This window comes from Hemicordylus capensis, chromosome 5 (genome assembly GCF_027244095.1).
Source record: "Hemicordylus capensis ecotype Gifberg chromosome 5, rHemCap1.1.pri, whole genome shotgun sequence".
NCBI lineage: Eukaryota > Metazoa > Chordata > Lepidosauria > Squamata > Cordylidae > Hemicordylus > Hemicordylus capensis.
Window position 1 is genome coordinate 153108837 of NC_069661.1, and position 21159 is coordinate 153129995.

The following is a 21159-nucleotide window of genomic DNA, read 5'->3' on the forward strand; positions in this document are numbered from 1 at the left end:
ATTGGTCCAGGCATTGCGAAGTTGATGGGGGTGGGGAAGACACGGACACACACACAGAGAATGCTGGGTGATCTCATAGGCCTACTGGAAAGTAGGCTAAAAATCACCTGCACACTTGCTCTTGCTCTCTGCCTAAAATAGTATACACTACTACACTTATATACTACTTTCAGTGAAAAACAATCAAAAGCAGTTTATATGGGGAAAGAAGGAGATTGTTCCCTGCCCCCAAGGGTTGACGACAATAGCCACCGGAGCCTTGCTGTGCTGGGGTTAAATGGGGCCAGTTGCTCTTCTGTAAAATACAAAGAGAATCACCACTCTGAAAGGTGTGTGTCTAGCTGGGGGTGGGGGAGAGGGCGGACTGGGGTAGATGTAGTGATAAGCCCTCAAAATCATTTTGGAAGGAAAGGCTTGCTTAGACTAGCCTTTATACAAGATAGGAGAAAAGGTGGGTGTGTGGGTGTGTAGGTATGTATGTCTGTATATACATCCAGCAGTTCTTGTGCAAGTGTTTTCAATATTTTTTATAACAGTCATTCAGTATGTGCAGCTTTCCCCCCCTGTGCTGGGAAAGCTTTGCTAACTGAATTACTTTCTTTTATACATAAAAGCCTTGCCAGAATAAAGATGACAAATCAATTCCAGAGCTAGCATCAGGGGTCAGTATCCTTGGAGCTCAGTATCTTTCAGAGCCCAGATCCATTAGAGGTTCCACAGCCAAGCCCTCAGATCCTGCCCTTTGTGTGACACTTGATTGAGAAAGTTATTCTGTAATCTTATCTTCTCTACCTTCTCCCAGATGTCTCATTTGCAATGTATCTGCCAGATGCCCCTGCATCATCACTGTTGTTTCCTGATTTTGCCTGTTTAGGTTTTTGGGCAACAACTATGGAGGAGAATGATCCTTGTTTCAGAAGTAAAATCCTTAAGCTCTGAGCTAGAGAGCTACTCCACAGAGCATAAGAATGTTACTTCTGATACAATTATCATTGGTGGCCTACTTGATCTGGTGGACACAATGAAGTTAGTACCAATATAGCCTGTATTTTGAAGCAACACTACTGAAGAAGGCCTCACTTTGGCTGCAATGCGTCTAGCAATTCATAAAGACAGCAGTTATTTTAGCATTTGGACTTTTTCAACTCCAGAATTTACAACAGGAATGCATGTTGGATTATTTATGGAATGGACTGATACCAGGATATCTGATTATATCCTAGGCAGCTATTGGTGGAACTGTGGAGTATAAATTTCCAGTTTTTACTTTTTGGTGATACTGGGGTTTTTTTAATATATACATTAACAAGTTTATACATGTTATTGAGTATGTTATAGGTCTTTTAATTCTAAATAATATATTTTATACATTAGAAAGCTACTAAACCATCATGCATGGTTTAGACAGATTTATGAATGGAAATTTGGACCATGGCAGCCAGACAAATATTTCCTAAGCAAGAAAGATATGAAAGGAAGCCTATCCATGTTATTGCCCTAAAACCCTCCTACTCAGTTTCTGCTAACAGAATGTCCATTCTTCTTAATTATACCTCTCCAAATACAAGATCACTCACCTTTTAATTAACGTAAGATTTTGCACTCACCAGTGAATTAGAATCACACTTCACTCAAACACAATGGAAGGTTGTTGAAAAATCTGTCATTTTCCTTATGACCCCTATCTTCAATTGCAAGCAGAACAGGATAGTTAAACCATTTTTAAGGGGGAAGAAATCTATCCTAAGTTATTTTATGTATGCAAGATCCATCCATTGAGTTGCAATGCAATTATGTGCACATTTACTTGGAAGCAAGTCCTATGGAGTTAAAGTGAAGTCCCTCTGAAGCAGGTGTGCATAGAAGAAACCCCACTGTGTTTAATGGAGCTTACTCCATTTGTTCACAGGATTTCAACCTTAGTTTCTTACTTTATGTATCCAAATCCATGTTAGTGCTTGCTTCTTTTCTAGTATAATATTTTGGTCCGTTGTCTCTGGGCCCCCAGCTAAGTGACTTTCTTTCTATAGCAGCATTTCTCATGAAGGTATGCAACTCTCACAATAGTGTTGGAAGTATTTCATAATGCTTTTGGCTCCTTGGTAACTAGGCTAGGTGAGGGGGTCTGAATGGGAACAGCCCTTGTAACACAAGCATAGGTGTAGTAAATAGGACTCAAATCCAATAAGCAAGGAAACTGAGGCAGTAGTTGGCAAGTTACTTTGCAGAGTGGTAAAGTTGCAGGATTGTTTAATGCAAGTGGACCATCCAAATGAGAATGAGCACAGTTGCAATGTATACTAGATTTTAGTAGATTTACTCTATTACAGTCATTTTTACTGTGCTTGCTAGATTATGTATTCCTCAACACATTTTAATTATCTAGATTTTTCTGTTTAGGAGGGCAGTAGGGAATCTAAAGCATTTCTTTTGGGAATGTAATGATTCCCACAGCCCACACATACTGCAATGCATACATTTCATACCAATCTACTTGGCTGAGGAGTGCAAATAAAAACATGATGAAATCAATATGCCAGAAATATCAGTGTGGGAGTAGGCAGGGTAATTTCTTGTTCTTTCAGCTATGTGGCCATCATCATGCTGAAAAGCAAGCATACAGGGAGTACCCATAGTGATTGCAAGTACAAAGTAAGGGTAGCAATTACTCTGGACCAGTTAATCCAGACTAAAAAGGTGTGTACTCACCTTTATAAGTTAGGAAACACCTTTGTTTATGCAGCACTTGATTATTCAGGATGGACACTAAAAAGATCCCCCTAGTTTTATCTCCCTCCATTCTCAAGAAGAGTTCCTTCAGTGTACTACTAACTAGAAGAAAGGAAACTGATGGGAGACCTGAAGTTGGCATTTGACATGTATAGAGACACAGAAGACCATGGTGGAAAGCCACTGCACCAATTCTGCATCAGAACATTCGGTAACATTTCATGTTCCTTCTCCTCACTATCTCAAAGCTACATAGGATTATGTGGAACAAGATCCCTTTATAGCACATCTTAAAATAGAGCAAATCTAATTCTGTAAAACAGGCTAAGGGAAAAGTCAGAATGAGAAAGTGGTCACAAAGCAATGCTAACACTGAAGTATTTAGTACAATTTGTAATATGTTGTACATGGATATTTTAAGATAAATAATTTACTTACAATTACCTCTTCAGATTAATATATTCAATACATGTTTATTTAATGCTAATGAAATATTTAAGGAAGCAGTTTAATTGCCATTTACACTATTGCAAATTTATCAAAATCAATGGGATTTCAATTTTCTGCTCGGGACAATTTTTTAAAAATTATAATATGATTTTATCTCAGTCTTTATACTTTCCAGAATGCATAATACAGTTTGGCTGTTTAAAATCTAACATTTTTTGTTAATCAAATTAGTGGCTCAAAATTAAACACTTTCTGAAGCACTTAATGTAAACGTCACAGCTGCTAGAACAATTTCACTTAGTTCAGAATGTTGGTATTCCTTAACACCTTTTTATTCTTCAAACACTTGCTGGTCTTATAAATTCTCTTTACTGAGGGCTATTTCTGACAGCTCTTTAAAACACACATCTTAAGATATATGCAAACATTTCACAAGAGAGCACTAGTGTCATTTCACTCCAGATGTGCATTTGATCCACTTCCAAAAATCTGACCAGTCAAACAAAGGGGGAAGAGAAGGAAAAGGCAGCTCGGTGGGAAAGTCACCATCCTCTCTTCTGTTTGCTGCTGCCTTTCAAACTCCTCTCTCCTCACAAAGAACCACCAATTGCCTGTGAAGGAGTGGAGAAAGACTCTTTTTTATTGTTTTAAAAATGTGTTTATTGATGTTGTAATGTAAACCACCTTGGGGTCTACAAATAAAAGGCAATACATACAACACCAAACACCCCTGTTAAATGTGATGTGCTTTAAAAGATTAATGGCAGAAGAGGCCATGAATAAAATACATTTCTAAATACAATTATTTTAAAATTGTCTTCCAAAATATCTGCCCCTACCATTAAACTGCAGTCCCTAACCTCTTTTTGATGGGGTAGTTAAAAAAACAAAAACAAAAAAACCCTCCAAAGGAAGCTGCTTCACATATGATGATTTCCTGCAGATTTGAGTTCTGGGTAGGAAAACGATACCACTGGGTGCTACCACTTTCACTATTTGTACATGCTGTGGGAAGCCATGATTGGTTGCTGTTTCCCAACAACACATATATACCATGTGAACGTTCCTCCCATATGATCCTTGAGACAGTTTTCCTGCATGCGAGAGATATCTGTGTAAGGGATCACTATGTGACTGGACTAAGGCTGCAGTCTTATGTACACTAACCTGAGAATAAGCCCCACTGAGAAGTCACTCTGAAGGGAGTAAAGTCCCTTCCAAAAAAACATGCATAGGACTGTGCTATAAGTTGTGTTATGTATATCAGCCAGCCAACTGATAGTCTGAGGCCTAATCACACATACTAGTATACAGCACCAGGGATAGAATCTACAAAACTGCTATGGTACACTTCTGTTCCTATCAATGGGGCTTATGCAGTTTCTCATTTAAAGGGATAAAGTCAGAGAAGCAGAAAGATGCTTCAGATCAACAGGAAACAGTTTAATTGAACTGAGACCAGTATCTTTATAAACAGCAGATGCTTGATCTTGCAGATCATATGGATCCCATGTATACGTAACTTCATCGCTTCTAGTGAATCAGGTAGTAGCTATAGATCTGTCATGCACACCCTACTGAAATTAACAGTGCAAAGTGGTAGGTAGCTAGATAAAGCTGAACCCAGAATGTGTTAGTACCTTCATACTAGTTTTAGACATGGCATTGCCCAATATAACTTTTGTACATTTCTCATCATTAAAAATTTGTTAACACACTAAATGCATATGTTCAAGACATCACAAGTGGAAAAGTTCAGAGCCATACACAATTTTCATATATAAAAATACTTTTGAGTTTAAAAAACATTTTAAAACAATAGAAGCACAATCTTCACATGATTAAGATATTTCAAAAGTTACTGCACAGGATAGTTTTCTCTAAGGTAGTCTAAAACTGCAGATGTACTTGATAAAACATTAAAAACTTTCTTTTCCTGCTTTGAAGTCACCCTTTCCAACATGTACATTAAATGGTGATGAAAACATGTGAAAGGAGTCCCATGTTCAAGAGCAATATCAACCCAATCTTGGACGCACTTCAGAGGTGTTTCTTCATAACCTGCAAACATGGCTGGATTGGCCAGGAGTCCCCTAGCAACCATGACACCTATAAAATAGATTTTTTAAAAAAACAACAACAAACACATTATATTCTTACCTACCTTAATAGTTTGTGTTGCAAGCATTACTGTAAGTAAACCTATCAGATAATGGAGACTCTTGGAAACTGCTATGACTATATGATGACATGGCATCCCTTAACAGTCCTTAACCAATGGGGAAAAAAAGCATTTATAACTTTGAGTAGGAGGAAGGAAACTGGAATAAAGGGATTGAAAATAGGCAAGTGTGCACTTTGGGAGCTAATCAAGCACTGGGAGGAATCTTGTTTATAGTTCTACATAACACTGGATTTTTTATTTTATTTTTTAATAAGGAAGCTTCTGCCTCCAAGTAGGATAAAAATACAAAAAAAGTAAAAGTTACCAGTGTCATCCGTACATACTGGGGTGGAGCTGTGGTTCAGTGCACAGAATCTTGTATGCAGAAGGTTCCAGGTGCATCTCCGAGAAGGACTGGTCTGGAACCCTCAAACCTCTATCAAACTCTGTAGAGCCACTGCCAGTCAAAATAAGCAATGCTGAGCTAGGTGGACCAATGGTCTGACTCAGTATAAGGCAATATCCTATGTGCTGGGGCCACATTAATCTCGGGACAGCCAAATAATTTTAGTCCCAAATCAAGCTTGATTTAGGAATATCGTAAAATACTCAGTTACTCTGAAGTGAATTACAATTTTTGTAATCATTAAAATACCTGTAATTCTGATCTAAAGATAAATTTGCCCAGCCCTTCCATTTTTTCTGTGACAAGATTACTTTGCACCACTGCTGTTAGATGACCTTTCCATTTGCTACAGTTGATAAATTACTACTTTTTGTCTATTTTTAATGATAAATATTTTAATAGGATACATTCCTATTTTTTGTGTCTGTTCTAGATGTGCAAAGACCACAGATTTGTTTTATGGGCTCTTGTGTACATATTTATTCTGCACCAATACTTTCCTTGCAGTATGATCCTCTTTCTCCAGTTCAACTGAATTTAATGGCATTCATTCTAGTAAGTATGTAGGACTGTTATTTTAGAAACCATCTCTCTCTATATATTTCTCCTGGGTGTGCCTTCGAATGTGCATCCCGGCGGCCCAGCTGACTGGTTGGACGGCGAGGCGCCTGACTGGCTGGCGCACTCAGGAGAATTGGACGGCCGGGTGGTGGTGAGGCTCGGCCGCGGAGGCAAGACAGTGGCGGTCCCAGCCACGGCACTCGACCTGGCAGCATGGGCCCGCGCCTGCCTGGAGACGGGGACAGAAGGTGGGGGAGGGGGCTGGCCACCTCTTTGGCAAGCGGTGGCAGCGGGCGTGGCAGGCCGCAGAGGCAGCACTTGGCACGGTGGCAGGCACGGCCACAGAGGTGAGGTGGCAGCGGGCCAGGCCATGGAGGTGCTGGGCCCAGCCACGGAGGTGGCTCTCGGCCAGCCAAGGGAGGCTGGGGTGGGAGGGAACCGGGCGGCAGGACTTCCCTCTTCGCTGCCCGGGAGGAGGAACGGCGGCAGCGGGGCCCTTTTTGGCCACCCGCCGCCTGGTAAAGAAACTAAAATAAAATGCAGGGGGAGGAGAGCGAGGGGGAGGGGGAAGGCTAGAGAGCGTGGGGGGGGAAGGCTAGAGAGCGTGGGGCGGAAGGGAGGGAGAGAAGGGGAGGGAGAGTGGGGCAGGAGAGAGGGGGAACAGCAAGCCCCAAAGACCACACAGATGCTCTGTGCGGGTTGGCTAGTGATTCATTAATACTAAATGAGGTACTGCATCAAACACATCTACTTTCATACTTCATTTCTTGCAAACAACTCAAATTTGACACCAGATTAAAATGTGCATACACAATTTAATTCCCCTTTGTGGGAAAACATGCTGTATTTAGGAGGACAAAAAAGCCCAGACCAACCAAATGCTTGTTCTTACCGTCTGTTCCTGTTATTTGATGAACCTCTTCCACGTCTTTTAAAGATTTCATGTCACCATTAGCTACAACTGGTATAGACATACTCTGTTTAATTATTTTAATTGCATCATAGTGTACTGGCTGGTGTCTCTCTTCAACGTTTCTCCCATGGACTGTAATCCAGGACACTCCAGCTGCTTCAGCTTTTTGACAGAGGTCTACGGTTCTTTTTAGATCACCATGTATCCTAACAATCCAAGTAATGGAAACTTAATTCAGCAGGTACTATCTGAATTGCATGAAAATGTGGTGCTGAGTTAAGAGCCAAGGCAGGAATGAAAGCAATACTGTTAGAACACAGAAAGCTCATTGTTATTAAAAGCAGAATTTTAAAGATCACTCACCAAATATGGTCTAGAAGAATCAGGAACTTCACATGTTTTTTCCGAAGTCCAGAGAAGTTAGTTGTCCCATTGATTTTATGGGACTTAAATTAGATGCAACTAACTTTGTCTTTAGGTTTCAGAGAGGCTTAAGCAAAACTAACTTTCTCTTTTAATTTCTAACTAATGTGCAATTCCAAATTCTTCTAAATATAGATCTAAGCCTTTATAATCAGCTTCGGCTGATACGCCAGCTGCATCCGTTTCTTGAGATGAATGACCTCAAAGCAGTGGACATCTGCTGGTAACCTCTAGGCTAGATTACTGCAATGCGCTCTATGTGGGGCTGCCTATGTACATAGTCTGGACACTGCAGTTGGTTCAGAATGTGGAAGCCAGGTTGGTCTTTGGGTAATCTATGAGAAACCATATTACTCCTGTGTTGAAGGGATTGAACTGGCTGCCGATACGTTTCCGGGCAAAATACAAGGTACTGATCATTACCTATAAAGCCCTAAATAGCTTAGGCCCTGGATATTTAAGAGAACGTCTTCTTCTTCGCCATGAGTCCCACCGCCTGCTAAGATCATCTGGAGAGGTTCTCCTGTGGTTGCTGCCAACTCATTTGGAGGCTACTTGGGCACAGGCCTTCTCCGTTGCAGCCCCTGGATTTTGGAATGTGCTCCCTGTTGAAATAAGAGCCTCCCCATCTCTGGCAACTTTTTAAAAGGCACTGAAGACATATTTATGGGTTTTAATTAGATTTATAGTTTTAAATAATTTTAATACTGGGTTTAAAATGTTTTTAATCTTTTAAATGATTTTAATTGTTAATTGATTTAATGTTTCAAATGATTTTAATTGTAAACTGCCCAGAGACGCAGGTTTTGGGTGGTATAGAAATATTTTAAATAAAAATAATAAATAATAAAAATAATTTCCAACTCCCCTTCCCCAGCTGCCAAAAATTGAAAACCTGTTCCTAAGGGTTTCAGCAACGGGGGAGGGGGGGAGGAGGAGTATTTAGAATGGGGATATCAACTGCTGTACTAGCAGAATATCTGAAACCAAGAACTTACACTGGTGCATATTCAAAGTAAATGCTTAGGAAATTGATGCTAAACCTATACAGTTATATATAGCACCATTATTTCTAAATAATCCCAAACCTACATAAAATCACTGCTCAAAAGATATCCTGTGTGCATCATGTAAACATAGTAGGCTGCTCAGACTTCCGAACAATTTTATTTTATTTGGGTTTCTAGGGCTCTAACAGATATTAATTAAAATATGATGAAAAGTTATCTCATTGGCTTGTTTCCAGAGAACTGAGAGTTCTATGTGAGTTCACTCAAAAAAACCAGACCTCTCCTGCCCCTCCTCCATTCTGCAGCTCACTCCCCAAACCGCCAAAAAGCCAATCTTGAGGGTCTGGGGATCCTCAGGAATAGCACCATTCACAGCACAGTACATAGTGGGGGGGGGGGGCTGCTGACGGAGTGGTATGTCAGTGGAAATTGTCATCATAATCGTGCAAGCCCTTTGTGAGATCCAATTTATAGATTATTCTGTACGGACGTTTGTTAAGGGGTGTGGCTATGTGTGAGAGAGATACTGCACACTTTAATGTTACATCTTGGTATTTTTGTCATGCCTGTGCTTTCCCTGAGTACATCTGACAATCACTGATGGACTTTATTGCTAGATAGCACCATTATCATTATCAATCTTGTGCCTCTGTAATAAGACCAGTTTGTATAACAGCATACACTTCTGTCTTCAGAACAGAGGAGCTCCAATAATTCCAAAGTTAGTCTTCCCTAATCTAGAAGGGCTGGTACAAACAGAATGGGAATCAGCTAAGGAAAACACATTTTTCCCCAACAACTGACCTCACATGAGCAAATTCCTTCTGCCACCAACATTAAGCTGCAGTTTCAAATCCTGTTTAGACAAGAACCCTGGTTAGTGATAACTGGTTGAAAGCCGTTGCCAATGGGTCCTGGATACACACTGAGATGTTAAAATCCACATACACATCTTTCTGGTATGCTCTCAAGAGTCACCTGGTTTATATCTACAAGTAGACTTAAAGGGTGATTTTATAACATGACTGACAGCCTCACCCTAAAGATTTATACCAACATCTCTGTCTGAAACCCTGATATACTGTCATTGTAGCCCCAGGGTAACATTTATTTGCTAGGACAAGATGTTTGAGGCTTTGACTAGCTCTATGAGATGTACACAAGTATTCAAATATCAATCATTTATTTCCCCACAACAAAACATCTGTAACAAGGAATGTCTGGGATATCTGTATATAAATTTCTACAAACCACATTAGCATTTATGTTTATAGGAGGCATTTTTCAATACATCTCATTTTGGCTTAAACTCATCTACTATGCTTTTATTATATTTTTATGTTGGAGATATAAAAACTTACCTTATCTTAATAGATACTGAAAACATGGAGTTTTCCACTCGATTTCTTACTTGTCTCACCATCTCTTGCACCAGTTCTGGTTTGTTTATTAAACAAGCACCATAACCTTCTGCCATAGCCCATCTTGAAGTAAAGAAAACAAAATAAATTGTGTATATTAGAATAGATGGTTTATAGAATCTACTAGAATAGATCCTTATATCAGAGTATAAGAATAGATTGGTTTTTTTCCTTTTCTTTTTGCCTTTTAATTGTGCAACCTAATTTTTCTTTATTATTCCAGAGAAATAATATTGGATTTGTCCACCATGCTTTGGATCCAAAACCATATAGTTGTATCCAGAGACCCATGAGTGGAAGGATAATAGCCATTAGTAGTGCTCTTTTGTAAATGCTTAAGAGGTCACCTAGTGTAACAAACAAATTAATAAATAATAATAATAATAATAATAATAATAATGGTAGGCTATATCAGTTCTCATGCTTCGCTATTGCAGTTCTGTTCTTGTGAAAGAGCTTCTGCTTGTGCAAGAGCTTGCACAAACAGAACATATTCTTGGAATTTAGTTTCCCTTTTTTCACATAATATTCTAGAATTAAAATAGCCATAATGTAATAAATGTGTGTTATTTATTACATTTATGTATATGTAATATGTTAATGTGTGCAGAAGGGCAACTCTCAATCCAACCCAATGAGCAGGATTTAGTCTAAGTTAGTCTTGACAGAGCACAGTTGAAATCATTGAGAGCACTTAGCCATGATTATCAAGTCCCATTAATTTCAATGGGATTTAGTTACGACTAACTTAGTCTGGATCCTATCCAATGTTCTAATTTGTTTGATTTCACAGCATATGCCAAATGTCTGGCATATGTTGTATTTTTGATACTCTTCCACCATTAATTGCTGATGTAAACAAACCATCAATCCCTTTGCAACTCAGCCACTCAGTTTTCAAGATGGTAGAATATGTGAGGTAAACAAATACATTGTTATTTGTTAGGTAATGAGAGTACTCAACAGGGTTGTCCACAAATTCAGTAAATTTACAATCAAGCCTTATTTTTGTTGGAAATACTAATTTTCCTCAAATACTGAAGTAGAAATGCGTTTACAGAGGTTATGTCATTGAAATCCAGTCTTCAAATTCTTTTAACTGTGGAACTGTACCCTGATTATATCAATGATTAGTTAGGATATACATAATTTACTAATTGCTCCCATACACTGTCTCAAATTCCTTTAACATTTTACCTCTGTGGACAGCCACAGTTTAGGTCTATGCCATCTGCAAAAGGAGAGATGATACAAGCAGCATCTGCTAAAACTTGTGCTTCTTTAGCGGCAAACTGAACAATCAGAGGATGGTCACCTAACAAAATGAATAGTTGGGGGAAAAACGAAAAAAAGTATGCCATATGTACGTAACACATGAGGCCTGAATAATTTTGTTATGACATATTTTAAATTTATAATTGGTTACTCATAATAAAAATATGTTGTTACTTTAATAGCATTTACAAGGTCTCTCATAACACCCTTTACTTCATAGCACAGCTCTGTTTTCTTTGTGGAACAGAACAGAATTATTTTGGAATAGTTAATAATTAGCATTTATACAGCACTTAGAAAAGTGCTTTGTATTCATTCTTTTGTAATCCTTACCATTACCTTGTAAGGTAATGTAAAGTGTGCCATCAAGCCGATTTCGACTCCTGGAGACCACACAGCCCTGTGGTTGTCTTTGGTAGAATACAGGAGGGGTTTACCATTGCCATCTCCCGCGCAGTATGAGATGATGCCTTCCAGCATCTTCCTATATCGCTGCTGCCCAATATAGTACCAGCGGGGATTCAAACCAGCAACCTTCTGCTTGTTAGTCAAGCATTTCCCAGCTGCGCCACTTAAGGTGACACCTTGTATGGTAGAGGGTAGTATTATTACTGACACACCAGCACGATATAGTTAAGGTGGGATTTTTTAAAAAAATTGCCTTCCACCATTATATTATTTCTATATTGCAAGTGAAGTGGTTGATGCTGAGGGACAGCAACTTTCTTAAGACAGTGCAGAGGAGATTTGAACTAGGGTTATCCCAATTTGTAGCCCAATCTCACATTCTGTACTGTTACACCAGTATAGAATGTGAAGATGAAAGCTTAAGCTGGGGGCATCCACAAAAGTTCCCTGATGCTTCAGAGCTATCATCTCTTACAAATCCCATTACATATGGGATGGGGCGGCAGCTCAGTGGCAGAGATTCTGCTTTGCATGCAGAAAGTCTCAGGTTCAATCTTCCAGACTCTGAAAGTCTCAGGTTCAATCTCTGGCAGAAAGTCTCAGGTTCAATCTCCAGGAAGAACTAGGAAAGATTCCTGCCTGAAATCTTGGAGTGCTGCTGCCAGTCAATACTGAGCTAGATGGACCAAGGGTCTGACTCGGTAGAAGGCCACTTCCTATGTTCCTATTTTTACTCAAGCAGCCAAGCCCTAGAAAATTGTAGGCATATATGGTATACTTGGACTCCCCAGCCCAAGTGCCATGGAATACTGTTTCTAAGGAACAGGACACTGGGGACTTATTTATTTTATTTATTGTTGCATTTATATACCGCCTTTCATTAAAAACAATCACAAGGTGGTTTACAAAAGTTTAAAAAAATACAATAAAATGACAAAAGTATTTAAGCTAAAAATATAAAAACAAACCAAATCTAAAATCTATAAAATACAAGCATAAAAACGATACAACAGGTAAAAACACATAGAAGCAGCAATAAAAACAATCATGTAAAAGCCTGGATAAAAAGCCAAGATTTAACAAGCTTTCTAAAAGCTGTGATGGAGTCTGAGGAGCGAATGGCCACTGGGAGAGCATTCCAAAGCCTGGGGGCAGCAACAGAGAAGGCCCTGACCCAAGTGCACGACAGCCAGGCCTCCCTCATTGTCGGCACCTGGAGCAGAGCCCCCTCAGATGTCCTTGTCAAGTGTGCAGCAACCCTCGGGAGCAGGCGGTCCCTCAGATACCCTGGGCCCAAACCGTTAAGGGCTTTAAAGGTCAAAACCAGCACCTTGAATTGGACCCAGAAACAAACTGGCAGCCAGTGCAACTCTTTCAGAATGGGTGTGATGTGCTCCCATCGGGCAGCTCCAGATAAAACCCTCGCTGCCGTATTTTGCACTAGCTGCAGTTTCTGGATATTCTTCAAGGGCAGCCCCATGTAGAGTGCGTTACAGTAATCCAGTCACAACGTGACTAAGGCATGGGGAACCGTGGCCAGATCTGCCTTCTCAAGAAAGGGACGCAGCTGGCGCACTAGCCGAAGCCGTGCAAAGGCACCACTGGCCACCGCCTCTACCTGAGCTTCCAGAAGCAGAGCCGGGTCCAGTAATACCCCCAAGCCTATGACTCCTTTGCCGGAAACTGTTGCTGCACCTGATCATATCAGTTTCAGCAGCATTTCCCATTTGATAACAGCTAAGATGTGGAATATCTAGATTGCCTGAACAACAACAACTTGTTAGCTGCCCCATAACTAATTGTTCTCTGGATGTGGTTAAGAGGGCTGAGATGGGACATCAGAAGTGCACAGCAGAGATTTGGATTAGTCCTCATCTGAATAAAACTAAACTGAATGTAACTAAATAAATGTTGGGCAGCATCCAGACTAAATTAGTGATCGCTAAGTCCTATTGAAATTAACAGGATTTAGGTTAGTCATGATGACTAACTCCTCTCATTGATTTCAAGAGTTTTTAGTCACAACTAATGAATGTGCTGCCCTATAGTTTTATATGAAATTGGAATGCATACCTTAGAGAGCATCAGGAAATGGAGAGAAACTGGGCCCTGGACATGGTATTTTATAATCTTCAAAAATCTAACAGTATGCAAACATAATACCTTGGTTTGTTGTGAATTCACTGTGTCTAGCCTTCACAGATCTGACAAAATCAGCTGCAACAATCATTGGAGTATAGCATAAATCACAGCTGTATTTCCTGACTAAAGTTCTGAAAGCCAATCTGAAAAAAGAGAGGAACATTTTGAGATAAAGACAAGTAGAAATAATTTTAAAAGCACTGTTTTTCATCGTTATCCTAAACAGCACAAAATGCAATGGGATCATTTCACATATCACAGAAAAGCCGAAGATGTACTTTCAAGGGTCCTTTCCCCTCTAACAGCATAAAGAAAAAATTTAACTATTCTATTTCTTGTAATTGTTTAATCAATTAATGCTATCTTCAAGGCACATCTGGAATAATCAATTGTGTTAATATAACTGATTAGCCAGAACGTCTTGAGAACATCAGCTTTAATGGATTATTTCTAGCAAGTATTTTGGATATATTACAGTCTGGTGGGTATCAATCCAAGGAGAGACAATAGCGAGGCACCTATCCATCATGGCCCAATTGAGTACCCCACTCTCTCCAGATTAGCAACTGTCATTACAGAAGCTAGTTTCTATAGAACACAGGGGAAACGGCAACCAGATACACAACCATCATTCTTGTGTCCAAGCTATATAACCTTTTTACAGTCCTAGACACTAGGGATGTGCATGGAACCAGTGGTTCTGCCGATTCGAAGGTGGCGGGGGTGCCGCTTTAAGAGTGGGGGAGGATACACTTACCCCTCCCGCCACTTTTCCTCTGCCCGGCGTCCTTTGTTAAGAAAGCTGATTGGGGCAGCAGCGTACCTGCCTGCCGCCCCATTGGCTGGATATGACTGGAAGTCCCTGACGTGCCTGCGTGCAGACGATGTGTGCACATGCCGGTGTGTCTGGGACTTCCGGGCAAGGGGCAGCAGCATACTTCCCTGCTGCCCCTTGCCCGGAAGTCCCAGACACACCGGCACACATACTTCCCTGCTGCCCCAATCAGCTTTCTTAACAAAGGATGCTGGTGGGGGGGAAATGGTGGGAGGGGTAAGTGCACCTTCCCCCGCTCTGAAAGCGGCACCACCGCCGCCTTCAAACCGGTGGAACTGCCGGTTCTGTGCACATCCCTACTAGATACTGCCTTCTTGAAAGAAAGGGAGATAAAATGGTCATGCAATTTCACCCTGACAATACAGTCCATCCCCAAACTATCAATACTGGAAATAACCTGCTAGCAACTAAAAAAATACAAAAGACAATACAAAATTTATGTGGGAGTAAGGGCTGCTTCCACTGGAGACTGTGAATTGGCCTCCATGTTTACAGAAGCCCCTATCTGGTGGGAGCAACTCCTGGTTTTGACAATTAGTCCAGTCACCCCAACAGTCCCATTCCAGCTTTGTCAACAGTGTCCTTGCTACTGCTGCCACGACTGCTCGCCTACTCGCAGAGGAGAAAAATAAGAAGTTACTGAGGAAGGACTCTTTGAGTGTCAGAACTACTGTCAGAATCAATAGCTGTTACAGTAAGCTGGGATGGGGGGCAAGCAGAGTACCATGGGAGCTTATTCACAGACTCCTGTATAGTAGTTTGTTTATTTTTTATATCCCGCTCTTTATTTTTTATATCCCGCTCTTCCTCCAAGGAGCCCAGAGCGGTGCACTACATACTTAGGTTTCTCCTCACAACAACTCTGTGGAGCAGGTTAGGCTGAGAGAGAAGTGACTGGCCCAGAGTCACCCAGCAAGTACCGTGGCTGAATGGGGATTTGAACTCGGGTCTCCCCGGTCCTAGTCCAGCACTCTAACCACTACACCACACTGGCTCTCATAGTAGTAGTAGTAGTAGTAAATGCTTATATTGTTCCAACCTTAAACAAAGCAACAAGATACATACACAAAAATTATGTGCGTAATTAAAAAATTTGCTCACAACAGATAAACTCTGTATTTTAAAAAGGACAAAGAACAGATTCCTGTGTGAACTGGTTCTACATGCAGTCTCATCAAAGTAGATATACTTAGGACCACATCATGACAAATATTTCTAGACAGATTTCTAGAAATCTTATAGAAACTATTTCTATATCAGGCGGTATAGAAATATGATAAATAAATGATTATGATCCACAAACTGAATGTAGTATCCACAAGTACGCTAATTTAAGAATAATCATTGTGACTGAAATGATTTGCTTATCACAGCTCTGGAGAGGTGAATGCACTGAATATGTAGAGATAAATAGGATGTAATTTAAAAATAGAACTTACTTTGAATATCTGACCATAGGAGCACATATTTTCACAATACACCCAGAATGAAACAAATCAGCTGGGTTGCTTAGAGGACATTCCATGATTTCTCTGAATTGACTAGTCACAGGTAAGTTATTAGACTGCATCTACAAAAACAAAAAACAGGAGGTAACTTGCCCTCTAAGTAATAGATTCAGTATCCACCTCTGTCTCCAAACTTTAGAACTCAATAAAACAAGTTAAAGATTTCACAGTATCTTAGTTGTGTCAAAAATGTATATGCAGGTGACACAGTTTTTCTCTGAGTAATCCCCTGCAAGTCCTGCTATGCTGCCTCATTGTGGTAGCAGCGGGAAGAGGGTTTTCTTGGGAAGGATGAGCAAAGTATGCTGGGAGGTATATTCCCAGTAGGGTCATCCAAAGCACGAAGGTCATCCCAGCTGCCCAGCTAAAGCAAACAGGCACCTATATTGGGCAGCAGCAATATAGGAAGATGCTGGAGGCAGATGATCACTTCAGTGACAACAACAAAGGCATCATTTCATATTGCGTGGGAGAAGGCAATGGTAAACCACTCCTGTGGTAAACTCAGAAAACCACATGGATAGACAAAATGGAATGATTGTCGATGTAGAGCCAGATGACGGGCCCCTGAGATTGGATGGTACTCAACATGCTACTGAGGAAGAGCTAAGGATCTCTCAAAGTACTGATGGTGTTTATGACGTGGTTAGACTAAAGCCTTTTGGATGTCTAGCAGCTGATGCTGCCATGCGGGAAAAGAAAATCCAAAGCTGCAAAGACAGAATTACAATGGGAACGTGGAACATAAGAAGCATGAATATGGGAAAACCAGACACAGCGAAAGATGAAATGAATTGACTACAGATTGGCATCTTGGACATCAGTGAATTAAAATGGACTGGAATGGGACACCTTCAGTCAGAAAACCACACCGTTTACTACTCGGGACACGAAAACCAAAGAAAGAATGGTGTTGCTTTCATAGTCAGGAAGGATATAGTAATGACAGTACCTCGGTACAATGCGGTCAGTGACTGACTAATATCAATTAGATTTCGTGGATAACCCTTTAACATGACAGTTCTTCAAGTCTATGCCCCAACAACTGATGCAGAAGAAGTGGAGATTGATGAGTTCTATGCTCAAGTCCAGTCTGAAATTGACAGAACATGCAAGCAAGATGTGATGCTAGTGGTTGGAGACTGGAATGCCAAAGTTGGAGAAGGTAAGGAAGAAAACCCAGTTGGCCTATATGGCCTAGGAAGCAGAAACTAAGCAGGAGAATAACTTATTAGTTTCTGCCAAGCCAATGATCTCTTCATTGCTTACACATTCTTCAAACAACCAAATCGGTGCCTATACACATGGACACCACCAGATGGAGTACACCGAAATAAAATTGATTACATTATTGGTGCAAGGAGGTGGAAGAGCTTAGTTATAACAGCAAAGACATGGCTAGGGGCCGATTGTGGAACAGATCATGAACTGCTCATGTGCAAGTTCCAAATGAAGCTAAAGCGGAAAAACAAAGCTATCCAGCCTCCACGATATGATCTTGAGAATATAGCCACAATTTTCAAGGAGAACATCAGGAACCGTTTTGAAGTTCTGTACCTCACTGATAAGGAACCAGAGGAACTGTGGGATAAAATCAAATAAGTTGTTATGGACGAATGTAAAAAGAGATTGCCAAAGACCAAGAAACAGAAGAAAGCAAAATGGATGTCAGAACAGACAGAAAGATAAAGACCTCAGGAAGGAACTTAAAAGGGAATTTCAGAAAGCTGTTAGAAGAGACAAGGAGCAGTACTACAATGACATCTGTAAAGACCTTGAGGATGGAAATAGACATGGAAAAACTAGACAAGTTTTCCAAAAGCTCTCTGAACTCAGAGGGAGGTTCCAACCTCTAAATAGTATGTTAAGGGATGCCAAAGGACAGATAGTAACTGATTCAGAGAAGATCAAACAGAGATGGAAGGAATATACTGAAAATCTGTACAGCAGGGACGCCAACATCCAAGATACTCTAGCAGTTATTCCCTACTTGCAAGAACCTCTAGTACGGGAAGATGAAGTTAGATCAGCACTCTGGTCATTACCAAGTCGGAAGGCTACAAAAATAGATGGCATAGCTACAGAAATATGGCAGACAATGGAAGAAGAATCAGTCAAGGCTCTAACCAAACTATGTCAGAACATTTGGAGAACAACACAGTGGCCAACAGATCGGAAGAGGTCTGTCTACATACCCATACCAAAGAAAGGAGACATAGATTGTGCAAACCATCGCACAATATCCTTAATTTCACATGCTAGCAAATTAATGCTTAGGATCACATCCAATGCGGATTAGAGCCTTACATGGAAAGGGAAATGCCGGATGTGCAAGCTAGTTTCAGAAAAGGCTGAAGAACAAGAGACATCATTGCTGATGCACGCTGGATAATTGAGAAAGCCAAAGAATACCAGAAACAAATCAATATGTGCTTTATTAACGACAGAAAAGCCTTCGATTGTGTTGATTGACCATGTCAAGTTGTGGGATATCTGTAGGAAAATGGGCATCCCAGAACACCTCATTGTTCTCATGGGAAACTTATACACAGGACAGGAAGCCACAGTCCAGATGGAACATGGTGAAACAGACTGGTTCCAGATCAACGAATGAGTAAGACAAGGCTGTATACTTTCTCCTTTTTTATTCAAGTTATATGCTGAACATATACTGAGAGAAGCTGGATTGGAAGAAGGTGAGCGTGGTTTTAAAGTTGGAGGAAGAAAAGTCAATAACCTGCACTACACTGATGACACCACTCTGATAGCTAAGAATGTGGATGTTCTGCAAGCTCTAGTAATGAAAGTCAAGGCTAACAGTGAAAAAATGGGACAACTAAATGTAAAGAAGACTAAACTAATAACAAACAGCCTCAGAATAGACAATGAAGACACTGAAGTGGTGGATAGCTTCTGCCTTTTAGGATCAACTATCAACAGTAAAGGATCCAGCAGTCAAGAAGTTCACCGCATACTAGTACTTGGTAGGGTTGCAGTGAAGGCCTTGGAAAGGATATTTAGATGCCATGACATGTCTACACCTACAAAGATTAGAATCGTTCAGACAGTGGTTTTCCCCTTGACACTCTATGGATGCAAAAGCTAGACTTCGAAGAAGCAAGACAGAAAAAGCATTGACGCTTTTGAACTTTGGTGCTCGAGAAGACTTTTGGAGGATACCATGGACAGCCAGGAAAACAAACAAATGGATCACAGAACATTTTTACTCAAAGAACAAATGACCAGGCTCAAGCTACCATACTTCAGACACATTATGCGAAGGTCCAGCTCCCTTGAGAAGTCTATAATGCTGGGAAAAGTTGAAGAAAAGAGAAGAAGAGGATGACCAGCAGCAAGGTGGATGGACTTGAGAGACCTTAAAGGCGAAGTTGAAGAAAGATAATCCTGGAGAGAATCTATCTGTGTGGTTGCTAAGAGTCAACACCAACTTGATGTAATCAATCAATCAATCTACGGCAGTCAGTCCCAGACTCACTGAAAATTAAAATGATTTTCGTGACATATCCAGATACAAAACAAACCAGTCTGAAATCATGGGATTAAATGAACATCTAGAGTTAAAAACAAGCGTTCAAAAAAGATCTAACGCAACTCAGAAAGAGCAAAGAACTTGGTATGTAGGATGTTGCGTTGTTCCCCCCTCATAGAGTATACTTGACTTGCTTGCTCCTCTCTTCTTATTTACAACATTTCAAGCCCCTTGTTCCTTAATTTTAGTATCAAGAGTACTGAGCTAGTGCTACTGCCAACTCATTTCTGCAGCACTCACTTTCTGCCTGTAGCAGACATACTGAGGTGGGCACACCATTAACTGCAACAATTTAATCTGTGGGTTTCGGTGGGTGAAAAGGGAATAGGTGGTCTTTACTCCCCTCCAACTAGATGACTCAATACGGCAGCATTCTTCACTTTCACAAACAGTGGGGGTGGGGAAAATCCAATAATACCTTTAAAAGGAAGAATTGTTGTAGGTAAACCATAACCAGCCATGTTCATTATTAATAATAATAAAGGCTCACTGTTTCTCTAATCAACCAGATTGTTTCATTTGCAAGAGCCTTGCTTGATTTCAGAACATACTGGCTGCCAGCAGCCAAGAATCATATTTAACATCCTAATCCTAAAAGCCAGCCTAACTTGCACACGTCTCATAGAAATAAATAGACTTAATTACAACTAAATGTTCTCAGGGTTGGGGTGCAAAATGGAAGAGTAAAGAGTGAGCTGAAAAGTTGTAGAAGATACTGCTTTGTATATGTTATTCACTGCCGTGGCTTTTATGAAGCTTGCTCCTTCTGTGCTATTTCGTATCTTGCCACTAGGCGGTAGGGAAGATCACAAAGATTGGCACAAAAGAACACTCATGATGACATTAATTAATTAATCAGTCAAACATCCACTTTATTATTATTTTTAAAATAATGTTGAAACGATCCAAGTGAGACTGGAAGGAATTCTACCCCAATAAAGTCTGACTACGAAATTACTTTTTAAAGACGTGGGTCTTTAAAGCGCTTACATACTAATCTGAATCCATTCACTACCATATGTTAGGTGCCAAAACTGACGGTCTGCCCCCTCCACATGCGAAAGCGACTTCTCTCCCGCAAAGAGATAGAGATGTTTGCACTCCCATTAGTAGGGGGGCCATTCTGAACACCTACGATGAGCAGCAGGCCTTTCTCCAGACGAGGCTGAAGTTTCTTATTCAGGTTAGGGCTGCAAAGTTAGGAGCTTAAAACAGGAGGATGCACTTGCGGCGGCTATACAGAACCTGGCGAGAGGAGATGAAGTTGGGGGCAGATGGGTTGTATGTTTTTTTAGCAGCAGAAAAAGAGAGAATGCCTGGAGCAATCACAAGCAGCCAGCTAGCGAGTGCAGAAAAAGAAATG

At 40.5% G+C, this 21159-nt stretch overlaps 1 protein-coding gene across 5 annotated transcripts in view; it reads right to left on the bottom strand.

The window, feature by feature from the left end:
- Nucleotides 1-21159, bottom strand: part of DUS4L (dihydrouridine synthase 4 like) — a 55742-nt gene that overhangs the window by 33872 nt on the left and 711 nt on the right. For 2 of the 5 annotated variants that reach the window (XM_053253041.1, XM_053253042.1), the window contains exons 2-7: nucleotides 16178-16308; nucleotides 13925-14046; nucleotides 11276-11393; nucleotides 10019-10141; nucleotides 7204-7430; nucleotides 3816-5289 (exon numbers count right to left, since the gene is read on the bottom strand). In XM_053253041.1, coding sequence (XP_053109016.1) covers nucleotides 5039-5289; nucleotides 7204-7430; nucleotides 10019-10141; nucleotides 11276-11393; nucleotides 13925-14046; nucleotides 16178-16308 — 972 coding nt within the window. In that variant the 3' untranslated portion in view covers nucleotides 3816-5038. Of the gene's footprint in view, nucleotides 1-3815; nucleotides 5290-7182; nucleotides 7431-10018; nucleotides 10142-11275; nucleotides 11394-13924; nucleotides 14047-16177; nucleotides 16309-20786; nucleotides 20842-20931; nucleotides 21144-21159 lie in introns of those variants that run through there. The other 3 variants (XM_053253043.1, XM_053253044.1, XM_053253045.1) reach the window with 3 other exon arrangements.